We start from the raw sequence: 14236 nt of genomic DNA, 5'->3' as shown, positions 1-14236 counted from the left end.
ACACAGGTCACGTGATTCAATGTAAAGAGAGCCTCCGTTAATGAATGGTTGCATCTTGGTGTTGCTTTCCGTTCTGAGAAATATTCTTACCAGCAATAGGAGGGCCAAGCAGAACTGGGCCACATTCTATAATGGTGGTTAGTCCCACAGCACTGGAAAACTTGGTCGCACCCACGAGGTCCATGAGAGTTTCAAAGAGAACGCTACTAACACTTCCAAATCCGTAGCCAAAAAACACGGCATAGAGCACTAGCGTGGTGTAGGACTGGGCCAGAGGGCACAGGAGGTGGCATAAGCCGTTGAACATGACCGCTAAACTTAAGAAGTACTGGATCCGGGGTCGGACCAATTTGGAGTTTGCAATCAACCCTCCAAGAGGACGAGCAAACATATCCACAAAAGCCATCACAGACAGCAGAAATGCAGCTGAGTACTCATCTATTCCCCTGTCTTTCGCATAGGGAGCCAAGAAGATAACGGGAGCAAAAAATCCCAGAAACATAATAACATTTCCAGATAAATATATCAAAAATCCTCGGTGCTTGAACAGGGATAAGTCTAAGTATTTATTGATTTTTTCGCTTGCTGATTTCTTTGTTTTGGTCTTCTGCATACTCGGATCTTCTTTGCTTATGTCAGTCTTATTTTGGGGCTTAGTTTGTTTGGGGCCAATAGGCCTCATGAGAGCCCCAGCCACACAGGCATGCAAAAATATAGCTGCTAAAATCAAGAAGCCGCCTTTCCAACCGTAAGTATTAGAAAGGAACTGATTGAAAGGAGCCAATGTACTTAAGAAAACAGGACTTCCGGCCATGGCCAGCCCATTTGCAATAGGTCGTTTCATATAGAAATATTTGCCAATTATTGTCAAGGCCGGTTGCAGGTTGAAGGCTAAACCTAAACCTGAAAGGAACAAGACAAAAGGGAGAGAAAAGAAATACAAACATATTACGCCATTCACAAAAAGACACGAATCTTCAATGGGTCTGTTCAAGTGGAAAGGGAAAGCCACAAAGACAGTAACCGGGAGTAAGGATTAAACGGTCCAAGTATAAATGTAATTATAAAACACTAAAATGGTTTCTTGGACACCCAATATGCCTGCTGTTTATTTCTTCAATTTAAAGTATAAGGATAAAAGCAATGTATAAAAGAAAACCATAGGATTGAATGAAAGGAGGATAAAAATATTAGTTATTAATTAAAATCAATTACTTTCACAAATCATCCCAATTCATAATAGATAACTTCATAGAGTCAGTTCATTAAAATAAACTCATGATATAATTTTGCTTCTCTGTCAAGAACAATGAAATTCAAAAATGAAAAAAAATGTTTTTAGTTGCACAGCTGATATAACGTGACCAGACCAAGATGATTGTAATTTATAGCAATCTTGAATTGTCCCACAGATATTTCTCTCAAAAAATCATGAAAATAATTTTAATAAGAGTATTATAAATTTGTGCTATTAATTTCTTGCTTTGCATTCCTTACATTCCAAATTCAATGTGTATACATACACACATTTGCTAATTAAATAAGATTTTGTTTCTTAATACTGCTTGCAAGATACATTTCAGGGATTAAACCGGATGGTTTGTATAAGCCACAGTTCCAACTATTTAGGAATTATTTTACAGTGTTGAGTTTTGCCTTTGAGACACAAATTACGTCTTGCATTTCACCAAATCACTATTTAGCAATAGTAATGAATAAAGTCCTTTAAAAAGTGCATAAACTGGGTTTATATCAGCCACTTCTTTTTTACTTTTACCCTAGTTATTATTCTGCCTTATTTCAGGGAATAGAGCCATAAGAATGATTGGTTTACTAATTTACCTACATTGAAAAAGTTTTGCAAAGTGGTGAAGTATTCAAGTGTTAGGGAATACAAGTTTATACTTACTCCAACCCTTTCATATGAACATTGTTTATGAGTAGAATGTCTCTACAAGCTGAGAAATTGAAAACATACCTCAACATACCTGCAAGATGTAAAACACTTAGTTAATAAAACTGACCAGCCTTTGGTTAAGTAGCTTGTAAATGGAAGACCCTAAGGTAGCACCCAAGTATTATGTTTCAGAAACTATCTGTATCTTTATCTTTTACTCTCCTACCCTACGCTAACCCTAGGAATTTGGGTCTTGTGCCATCTGTGGTCATTTCATTTTCATTTGGCAGGAGCTCCCATCTATTTCACTTTCTGACTTTGTAAAATAAATGTAATGCTTGAAATCAGTGGTTGCAACTCTGCCCTGGCTCATGTGTTTATTTGTCCTGCACTTCAGATTTCCTCAGCTCCAGTTCACTTGCCAACAAAAATGTGCATTGCTGAAATGGAGTGAGTTCCAGAATGACATGATGTTATATAAGTGTCATTATGATTACTGTTTGCTAATTTAAAAAAATTAACTGCAAAATGCTAGATAAAACATTTTGTACTTTACTCATTCAACATCATAAGAGAGCAATTATCATTTGCCCTAAATCATAGACAATGGGACAAGAGGTGTAAGGATGCTAACATAGCCAGGATCACACAGGTAGTATACACTGAGCCAGGTTTGACAGCTAAGTCTATTTTCAAAAACCCTCTTGGATTGATACAGCTCTTTCCTCTAAAAGTATCAAGCCTTTCTTAGACCCACAGGAATGACACTATAGGTGGAATTAATTCTATTGATACCTCTGGTATTGAGAGAGTAAAATCATCTTCTATTATATCTTGCTCTGGTTTTTATAGTCAAATTCAATGTGGTTGGAATGCTTAAAAAATCAAAGGTCCTTCCTGCCACTCAGACCCTTCTTAGACGAGATTTTCATTTATAAACATCAAAAAGTATCTTGCTATACTCAAAAGGCAGAGAGATGTAGTTAGGGAATAAAGAGAAAGACTTTTTTATCATTATTATGATGATATGTATCTTTTTTCTATTTTTGAAGCCCAGTTTGGCCTTAAATGCCAATTCTCCTGTCACAGTCTTCCTGATGTTTGGATAATAAGCATGCCCCCCTCTCTCCAGATTACTGCTGACCTTAATACATCTTTTTTTTTCTCTCTCATCAAATGAATGTAAAGATAGAGTGATCGAAACTTTCAAATGGAAAAACACTACTATTTATTCATCCATGGACATTGGGACAAGATTAAACTACTTTAATGTACAAAAATCCAATTTTTTCCTTTAAAATTTGAAGATATAATTTTTAAAAGGGATTTTACTGTGCACATAAATAAAAATAGTGCTTTCAAAATGTACAAGTTTTAGGTGTGTTTGAGAGAATCACTGCTGTGCATGAGATAATGGAAATAAAGTGGAAGTACATCATTTTGAATACTTGTGTTCAGTGAGAAACAGCCTCATCAAGTTTTCCTTACTGAAGAAAAACTCGGGTCAAAGCTTACAAGCTCTATTTCAAGGAACAGTATATTCTTGTTGTTGTTGTTGTTGTTGAAGTTAAAGGAGCATATCTAGAAAATACCTCTTTCATACCATTTTAAATATATTATTGGTGCTAAATCAGACACTCAGAAATAGGGTAAACAATGAAAAATGAGTTTGCTTTTTAAGAAATCATATTAGGAAATCTGTTCACAATCCAACTTCAACTGGCTTGAAGGGCAAAACAGTGAAGAAATGAAAATAAAGCTGTTTTCATTCCATTATTTATATGATAATCTATAATTATCTGATCTGACCTTGGAAGTGAAATGTTTGGCTATGCCATAGATAATATTCATATGTACTAGATTTTAAAATAGTTAACAGTAGCACTGCTTTTAAATACAAACAAGACAATTTATCTGTTGTTCTTTCTTTCTAGGGAACTTTAAGAAAAGTGTTAAGAAGATCTTGAGCCAGGTGCTACTGGCTCTCGCCTGTAATCCTAACAACTCAGGAGGCTGAGATCTGAGGATTGCTATTCCAAGCCAGTCTAGGCAGGAAAGTCCATGAGATTCTTGTCTCCAATTAACTATCTGAAACCTGGAAGAAGAGCTGTGGCTCAAAGTGATAGAGCACTAGCCCTGAGTGGTAAAGCTTGGGGATAGCACCCAGGCCCTGAGTTCAAGTCCCATGACCAACAAAAAAGAAAAGAAAATCAGCTGAACACCAAACATAGCTTACCTCCGATGAAGCCCACGGTGAGGTAAAGCTGTATTACACTGTTACAGAAGGAAGCCAGCACCATTCCCAAACAGCATAATAAACCTCCAACTATCACCACTGGCCGGCTGCCATATTTATTCACCAAAATACTACTGATGGGACCTGAAGAGAAGATATTAAGAAATATTCAGTTGCATTTCAGTTCATTTCTTTATCCTCAATATGTGTTAATTTTGAAAGCTGAGAAATCATGTTTCAATGATCAAAGGAAAAGATTAGTTTACATGGAACATAAAGAGGACTTTTCAATACTTAACTATAATTGGTTTGATAATTACTAGTAGTAATAGTAGTAGCAGTAGTAGTACCATTATTTTATGTGGATGCTGGGGCTTGAACTCAGGGCTTGAGTGCTGCCACTGAGCTATTTTGATCAAGGCTAGAACTCTGTCATTTGAGCCACAGCTCTATTTCCAGCTTTTTTTTGTTTATTAAAGATTAGTCTCACAGACTTTCCTGCCTGGGCTGGCTTTGAACTGTAATTCTCAGATCATAGCCTCCTGAGCAGCTAGAAGTACAAGCTGGGTTATTATTGTGTTTTAGTTCTTGAGCCAGCCAGAGTCCTACTGTGTTGTCTGGACAGAGACATTAAGAAATTCTTCTGCCCTGGCCTTCCAATTGCCTTCCAATTGTTGGTTATTTCTGATCATATAAGAATGTACATGAGATAATAAACTACAAGTCTCTAATATATAGCTTGTTATGATTATCACCATTGAAATTTAATATATATTTTTATTGTAAAAATACTGTACAAAGGGCTTACAGTTACATGAGCAAGGTAATGAATGCACTTCCCCTTTGTTTTTCCCCCTACTGTACCTTCCCTCCCCATCTCCCCAACTTCTCCCCTCACCAAGCTCTAAAGTTCATTTTCAACATAGTGTCTTGTACATCTCATTGTTATAATGGTTCACCCTGTATCCTTATTTCAGCATTTTGTTATTTCCTTTCCCCTCCCCAAATTAGAAAAATGTATATACAAGATGCAGGGGACTGGATCAAATACAATGAAAACAGGGCTTATACCATGAGGGAAGAACATACAAAAGAAACAAAAAAAATCACCCAGTACATTATAAGTACATTAAAAACAACAGCAACAAAGACAAAACCTCTTATGTCCCTATCTTGGGGTTCATTTCATTTAGCATCATCTTCTATTTTGGGATATTGATAAGTATTGCGTTGAATTTGTAGATAGCCTTTGGCAGTATTGCCAGTTTCACATTGTTAATCCTCCCAATCCAGGAGCATGTGAAGTTTTTCCACTTCCTTAGTTCTGCTTTAATTTCCTTGTTCAGGTTTTTAAAGTCTGCATCATAGAGGTCCTTCACTTCTTTAGTTAAATTAACTCCTAGATATTTTATTTTTTGTGGGGCTATTACGAATGGAATTGCTTTCCTGATTTCAGCCGTGCTTTTCTCATTGTTGGCATACAGAAAAGCCATAGATTTTTGAGGGTTAATTTTATACCCTGCTACTTTGCCAAAGTTTTGGATCAGCTGGAGTAACCTGGGAGTGGAATCCATGGGGCACCATTCAAATTTTAATGGAAAAGATTCTAAGACACTGCTTTTACTTCAAATTATTTTAGAAAAACAATGTTCTACATTAGGCGGACTTTCCCAACATCTGTTTATGTCAGTTATAGGTATGAGGGTAGCTATCATAGCTTTTGCATACTTGAATTTAGATATTTTCCCATGACTTGTGTGGTCCATGAGTAATCCTTCTAATGGTAATCAATCATTTTACAAAGCATTTGAAATAGACATATGAAAATAAATTTTGACTTTTACCTAAACAATCTGTTGACAGATCTGGAAAGTCAAGAAAGTAGCAACATCAAACATTATAGAATATGTGGAGTAGTTAATGTGAAATTGTAAAATTGGATCTCTTTTAGGACATGTTACCTCACTGGCAAAGACAACATTTTGTGTGTGAATGATACATATTGAGGACTGAGTCAGATACTGAATGAGAAGAAGTTTAGAAATGCTTTAGCCAATTTATTTAGCCTATCATTTTCCAATCTGTATGTATTTCTGTGTGTGTTTGTGAATGCATGTGTTTGTGTGCAACTATAAAAACAATCAGGAGTGACTAAATCATTAAAATCATCAAAACTTCATTAAATCCAACAAAACTATGTGTCACAAAACTAATCTCTCTATATAACAAAGCATTACATCTTACTTTAGCAGAATTATTTCCTGTCTTGAAGTTTCATAAAATAGCAGCTCAAGGGCTGGAAGGTGGCTCAGTGGTAGAGTGCTTGCCTTGCATACATAAGGCCCTGGGTTCGATTCCTCAGCACCATATAAGCAGAAAAAGCCAGAAGTGGCTCAAGTGGTAAAGCACAAGACTTGAGGTGAAGAGCTGAGGGACAGCACCCAGGCCCAGAGTTCAGGACCCATGACCAACCAAAAAAAAATAGCAGCTCAACATTTTAATAATTAAGCTTATCTGAGATTCAGTAAAAAAAAAAAAAACCCACATTATTTTATATACCCTATCAATGTGTCAATGGTTGCTTTGATATTTTTTCCATAACTTAAAATTCTATGTCATCTGCAACTAAAGACATTACTTCAAGGAAAATAAATGCCAGGTGAGATCACAATTCTCAGACCAGAATGGTCTGGAAAAAAAATATGTGTGTGTGTGTGTGTTTTTACCTAATAATGTAACTTAAAATTTTATTAAATACTATCCTGTGCATTTGGGAATTATCTACATGGATAGTATTTAACACATATAGAGTTTCATTCACTAAGATGCTCATATTGTTCCATGCAACATAACTATTAATAACATAATTTTAGAAAGGTAGAAAGTTATCACTCCAGAACAGAATACAAAATTTTGTGTTTGAAGTAATGGACATAATTATACACTGAAAGGCCATTTGAAAGAGAGCTCTAATCAATGGGTTGAAAAAAAACTCAAAAAGAGTTGTGCAAGGTTGGTGAAAAGAAAATTTTGCCCTTAATGGAGCACTCTCCCTTGAAGAGCTATTAAGATAAATTATTCATAGTGTTATAATAACATATACATATAGTTTAAGAAATTGCTATCCTCATTAAATACACATAGATAAATTAAAATCGTTTTGAGTGAAAAAAGTCATAATAAATTTGCTTTGATTAATTATTAAATTTAGGTGTGGATGTTTCATAGTATTCTATCTCTGTTCCTTTCCTCAAAATTACTTAACTCATTCAATTTAATTTAGTTTAATTGAATTCAATTCAATGCTCCATGTCTTAAGCTCTTTGTAAAGAGGAGTTAATTCACAACAAGAAAAAAAATAATAAAGCCCAGCCATAATCCTCAATGTATCATCGTAAGAGATCAATGTAAGAAGTGAATTTTAAGAACTGTGACATACATTATTATGAGTAATAAACTGAGAATGGATTCACAAGCATCATTAATCAATTATTTGGACTAGTAAAAAGGAGATATCCTCAAGTTTATTTATATTACATAGTCCATTTTCTATGTGGTGACTTTAGTACAAACAAATGGGCATATAGCATAATTAATTACTATATAAATGTGATTGCCTAAGTTGCATAAATTTAAAATTGAGCCTAGTCTATTAATCATACTATAACTTACAGCATATGGCAAATAATTATATCTATAGGCCAAGATAACCACATCAAAGCTTCTTTCTTTATTTTTTGATATCAATTAAGGATAGTCACTAAAAAATAGAAGAAAAAAGCAGATCTAGATGTATTGGCAGATAGAAAAGCATTTATAACTTCTATGGGACCATCAATCGAGATGTAATGAAAGTTCTAATTTTAATAAAATGTTTTTATTCTGTTATATACTTTCATTGATTGATGCCCTTTAAGGATGTATTTATGTAATTCATATATAATCCTTTCTAGCAAAATGCAATCACTCTGTAAGTGATCTATTATAAATAGTCAAAGCGCTTTTTCTCTTAAGAGTAAATGCTTATAGGATGTCATAAAACATTTCTAATTTATAGTAGTTTCAAATAAAATTTTAAGTTGAAAAATTGCAAGAAAGAAAACGCATTTGAATCCTTATCTTGGGGTTCATTTCGCCTAACATCAACTTATCTGACCTGTTTCTGCTTGTCTAGACATATACTAGTTATTGCAAATAAGGAAAACCATGGGACCTATGTTTCTTTGGGCCTGGCTTACTTCACTTAATATAATTTTTTCCAAGTCTTTCCATTTTCTATGGGACAATGTCATTCTTTTTGATGGAGGCATAGAATTCCATTTCGTATAAATACCACATTTTCTTGATAAGGACTCAAATGTTTTTCCTTTCTTGCTATTGTTTCTAACATATTTATAAGATTTTTTTGTTGCTTTGTATGTCCCTCCCCCATGGTATAACCCCTGTTTTCACTGTATTTGATGTTGGTATAATTTGTGGAGGGAAAGGGAAAAAACAAATTGTTTAACTAGGGATACAAGTGGACCCATTGCAACAATGAGATGTACAAGATGTTATGTTGAAAACGAACCTTACAACTTTGGCATGTGCTGGGGGATGTGTGTTGGGGGAGATGGGAAGGGACGGGAAGGGAAAAACAAAGGAGGAGGCAACAATGCTTGATAAGAAATGTACTCATTACCTTGCCCATGTAATTGTAACCCTTCTGTACGGTATTTTCACGATAAAAAAAATTAAGTTGTGATACAGACAGAAGATACACTTTCACAAAGAATCTCTAAGTGCTCAGTGTCAGCTTGAAAAGGTACCCACCTAACATTAAGCGTGAAACATATTATTTAACACCTCTCATCATTTCATTAGCAGCTTAGACTTTTATATTCATGAGAAAGATAAAAATTGAAGAAAAGAGCAAGCTCCCATCCATATGGGATGTGTTCCTATGCCTGGACGAGCTTCATGGGTATATCTTTTTGATGAGCCTTAGGTCTAAGTTCTGAGCCACATCCATTCTTTCATTCCGTAATTCTGCAAGATTTTACTTAGCATGAGTTTTTCAAGTAATCATGATGTTTAATCATTAGTTATATCCACAATAAAAATGCCCTACCTGTGGTAAGTTATATCTGAACCCATACATACATAGAACATAGATAGCATTTGTCAAAGTACTTTGTTCTATTTGCTTGTCAAGCACACCAAAAAGAAAATGGTGTGAAAGAATGATTTTTATTTTCATCATAGTCACAAAAAATACTAGACAGGCTCATCTAACCTCTCGTTGTTCTGGTCCACAGTTTCAATCAACCTCAGAATTTTAGTGTTAATAGTTGATTCCCACGTTGATGAAATTGTAACACATGGCTTCATCTGTGAGCCATGCCATCATGGACTTGACAGCTTGTCTCTTGCCTCAAATCCAAAGTTGTATGTCCAAAGTATTCTTAGCTGTGCACTGGTGGCTCACACCTGTAATCCAACTACTCAGGAGGCTCAGATCTGAGGATGGGAGTTCAAAGCCAGCCCAGGCAGGAGAGGCCGTGAAACTCTTTTTTTGGGGGGGGGGTCAGGGGGTCCAGTCGTGGGGCCTGAACTCTGGGCCTGGGCACTGTCCCTCAGCTCTTCAGCTCAAGGCTAGCGCTCGACCACTTGAGCCACAGCACTACTTCCGGCTTTTTTCTTTTTGCTTATGTGGTGCTGAGGAATCGAACCCAGGGCCTCAGGCATGCAAGGCAAGCGCTCTACCACTGAGCCACCTTCCCATCCCAGAAACCATGAAACTCTTATCTTCAATAAACCTCCAGAAAACCAGAAGTGATGCTGTGGCTCAAGTGGCAGAGCACTAGCCTTGAACAAAAGAGCTCAGATAGCTGCCAAGCCCCATTTAAGCCCCATGACCAATAAAAAATAAATAAAAGAAGGAAGTATTCATATTATTCCTTAATTGGTAAGAGGGGATGATTATAAAAAAATGTTTCTATTAGCAAAGTATTTCCTGTTGTTGATCTTTACAAAGCCAATGTGGTTTATAACTTTTACATGTATGGTGCTCAAAATGTCTAACTTCTGTTATGTACTAGGCATAGTATACTGCCACCCAGCTCATTAATAAAAACAATGAGTCATTAATTAGCTTGCTGGTAGTCAACATTTTATGTATGTTCTCACAATGGGTTGCTGGAGGAATTAAGCCCTTCTGTAAAGACTCCAGTGGGAGGCCTATGATGAGATCATACTGGTTTCTTCTGAACTTGTTCCTCTTATGATTTTCCCTTGACTGAACTTATTTTGTGTTCTTTCGTTTCACTAAACTATAGAGACTACAAACAGCTAATAGCATTGGTTAACTAAGTCCTCTAAACTTTTTGAGTAAATCATTAAGGAGCCTCAGACTTTTCTCAGTCTCTCTTATGGCTATGTTTAGGCTTCTTCCATATGATATTTGCAACAACTTTATGACCTTACGACTTTATGAATAGGTCTCTTTTACACATTGTTATCTGTTTTATAAACTTGAACTTGAAGTGCTTGGTCTTCTTTCTTCTGTATATGACAAGAACATATGATAAATTGTATAAGAAAGTTTGGAGTGTAATGTAATGAACATTTCATAAAACGTATTTGATCCATCTGAAACCAAGAATTGGATTGACTACCATTTGGAGCTATAAAATTTTATGCATATCATAAACACTAACTGAAGAAAAGAGAAAGTATTGTAATTTATTTTTCATTTTCTATATTTCAAATATCCTGTCAAATCAAATAATGAAAAACCTAACAGGTAGAAAACAGCTGTTTGAAATTACTGAAATATACCTGTGTTTACTACCATAGAATTTTTCTGTACTGAGATAGAATAGCTTTCTATATTGAGGGATTTCTTTTTCCTAAGAAAGTTTGGTTGAATGAGTAGAGTTATTGTTTTGTTTGGACACAAGTTGACCACATCTTCATTATTTATTTGCCTGAGGTATATTTTACAATGTATCTGGTATTGAAAATTCACCTAATTTCTCTTCCCATATGATCTTTTTTTTTTTTCTTTTTTTTGGCGGTCATGGAGGCCTGAACTAGAGGTCTGGGTGCTCAGCTCTTCAGCTCAAGGCTAGGGTTCTACCACTTGAGCCACAGCGCCACTTCTGGCTTTTTCTGTTTATGTGGTGCTCAGGAATGGAACCCAGGGCCTCATGCATGCAAGGTAAGCACTCTACCAGAGCCACCTTCCCAGCCCCCTTCCTATATAATCTTTCATTTTAGGAAAATGAAAAATATGAAGGTACTAATTAGAAGGCAGAGATTTCATTTTCTATTACAAAGGATAGAGATCTAATAGATCAGTCATTTTCAGTTTGCATGTTCTTCATTAATAATTGCCCTGGTTGCAAGGACAGGGCTGGGGGTTGGTGGTTCATTTCTGCAATCCTGGTTACTCAGAAAACTGAGATGCCAGGTTCATGGTTTCAAGCCAGTCCACGCAGGAAAGTCCATGAGACTCTTATCTCCAATTAGCCACCAGAAAACCAGAAGTGGGGCTGCAGCTCAAAGCAGTAGAGTGCTAGCCTTGAGCAAAAAGAGCTCAGGGACAGCACCTGGGCCCCCGAGTTCAATCCCCATGACTACTACCACCATCAATAAAAATTGTCCTGGTTTTATTTGTTAGGACTCAGCAAATTCTACAAAAGTTATTTCTTCATGAAAGCTGGCTCAGTATTCAACTAGCCTTCCAAGTGTGAAAAACTGTCATGCAAAGATTCTGAATGCAGCTTCAATAATTGAAGAAATCAAGGAAAACGATTAGCATGCTAGATATATTTGGTGCAAAATAGAGACAGAAGTACTGGAGAACATGGTAGTAAATATCTACTCCTTTTCTTTCTATAGTTTAAAATAATACTTAAAATGATCTCACTTTGATCTACAGCAGAATTTTTAAAGTGATTTTATATCTCTAAAGTTTTTAAATTTTATTTTATTTTATTTTTTGTTGGTCATGGGGCTTGAACTAGCAGCTTGGATGCTGTCCCCGAACCCCCGCTTTTTGTTGGTGGGTTGTGGGGCTTGAATTTGGGGCCTGAATGCTGTGGCTGAGCTCTTCAGCTTAAGGCAAGCACTCTACCTCTTGAGCCACATCACCACTTCCAGTTTTCTGGTGGAGATCAGAATCACAAACTTTCCTGCCCGGGCTAGCTTTCAACAGCTATCCTCAGATCTCAGTCTCCTGAGTAGCTAGGATTATTGGCCTTTGCCACCAGTGCCCAGCTGTACTCTTTTGCCCAAGACTAGCACTCTACTTTGAGCCACAGTGCCACATACAGTTTTTTTTTCTGGTGGTTAATTGGAGATAAGACTCTCTCAGACTTTCCTGCCCTGACTGGCTTTGAACTGCAATACTCATATCTTAGCCTCCTGAGTTAGCTAGGATCACAGGCATGAGAATCCCTATGAAACTATTGAAATGTGTGTGTGTATATGTATGCATGTACATAATTCAGAATGAATATTAAGATTATATTCTATTAACTAGTCAATTTACAGGTTGAAGATTTATATTTTAAGCAACTAGTAAATAATACGATCCTTTCCAAATGATGGTGTATATATATATATATATATATATATATATATATATATATATATGCCATGGGAATTTTTCTCTCATTATTGTCCATAAAATATTGCATGAAATCTCATTCAATGCTATATTACATTTTTGCAATATTACATTCCTGCCTTCCATTGATGCTTCAAATTTAGTTTTAAATGATAGTTTCATAAGACATTCTATGGGAAAAAATGAGACATTCTATGAGCCATCTGTCTATTGCAATCTCCCAGACCTTTCATCTACTATGTACTATGCTCATAACTGAGTTTCTAAACTGAGCAGACTGCTCTTCATAAAGACATCTTGCCAAATATAATTCTGTGGGTAAGCCCCATGCAATGTGCAGGACCCACACCAAACATTTCTCCAAGTCTATTCATATTACTTGGGCTTCAGTGAAGATATTACACATTGGCTATATGGGGCCTTCCAGAAACTCTGAATACCATATAAATACACTGTAGTGTGGGTAGTAGAGTGATAGCAGTTCTTATTTACTAATTTCAATTATTCCATCCTAACTTTATTCTTGAGGGGGAGTCTGATGAGAACAAAGTCAACAGCACTGATTAAAAAAATCAGTGTTTGTTCAAAGTGATTGTCTTAGAATTTAAATGAATCTTTTTCAGGAACTCTCTCTACTCATCCCTTAAACATCTCATTAGCTGAGAAGAGCAGCATCTGTAAACAACCAGACTTGTCCAGAGTATTGAAGCTCATTCCATTTATTGTCATGGAAATCTTTTCTAGGACAGCAAGTTTTTAAGATAAACTTATTGAATAAGTTTTTACAGCCAGGAATGGTGGTGCACATCTATAATTCTAGCTATGCATGAGGCAGAGGTAGAATTCCAAGGCCCACCCATGCTAAAATGAGACATCATTCAAAAGATAAAGACTAAGCTCAAATGGAAGAGCATTTGAAGCACAAGGCTCTGAGTTCAAACTTCAGTATGGCCAAAAATAATAAAAATATTTAACACCACTTTAACACTTGGGAATCAGTTATGCTACCAGGTTAAAAAGCGACCTTATTTTACAAAATTACACAATAATACAATTGATAATGAATATTGATAGTACTATGACATGTCTCCTCCTGCAAAACTTTCATTTTTGTAATTCCTATTAAGATAGGTACAATGGAAGATACTTACTTGAACCAATTTTGTATTTCATTAGATTTATAGAAAATGTTGATAATAATATAGAGCTCAATAAAGTGAGTTAATTCTTTATCCACCTGTGTTAAGCCACTCTCTCATATTGACTAAAATATTATGACATATCCTTATTTTATAAATAAGTTATAATATTACTTGCATATTATATCAAATTGCTTTCAATTAAGTATCAGAAAGAGTACTTAGATTTATTCTTGTTTCCAGTCCTTTTGCAAACACACCACATATGTTAGATTAATCTCATTTTAATTTTGGTTCAACTTTTCCAAGATAAATTTAATCATTTACTTTTCAGTGCTTTAACAATAAAT

General features: G+C 35.6%; 1 protein-coding gene across 2 annotated transcripts in view; it reads right to left on the bottom strand.

The window, feature by feature from the left end:
• The window catches only part of Slc16a7 (solute carrier family 16 (monocarboxylate transporter), member 7), a 145186-nt gene that overhangs the window by 2270 nt on the left and 128680 nt on the right, over positions 1-14236 (bottom strand). For both annotated transcript variants that reach the window (XM_013021840.1, XM_013021848.1), the window contains 2 exons: positions 4134-4277; positions 91-903 (listed from right to left, as the gene is read on the bottom strand). In XM_013021840.1, coding sequence (XP_012877294.1) covers positions 91-903; positions 4134-4277 — 957 coding nt within the window. The remainder of the gene's footprint in view (positions 1-90; positions 904-4133; positions 4278-14236) is intronic.

This window comes from Dipodomys ordii, unplaced genomic scaffold (assembly GCF_000151885.1).
Source record: "Dipodomys ordii isolate 6190 unplaced genomic scaffold, Dord_2.0 Scaffold3, whole genome shotgun sequence".
Lineage (NCBI taxonomy): Eukaryota > Metazoa > Chordata > Mammalia > Rodentia > Heteromyidae > Dipodomys > Dipodomys ordii.
The sequence above is the reverse complement of the archived record's forward strand: the minus strand, read 5'-3'. Positions and strand labels throughout refer to the sequence as shown.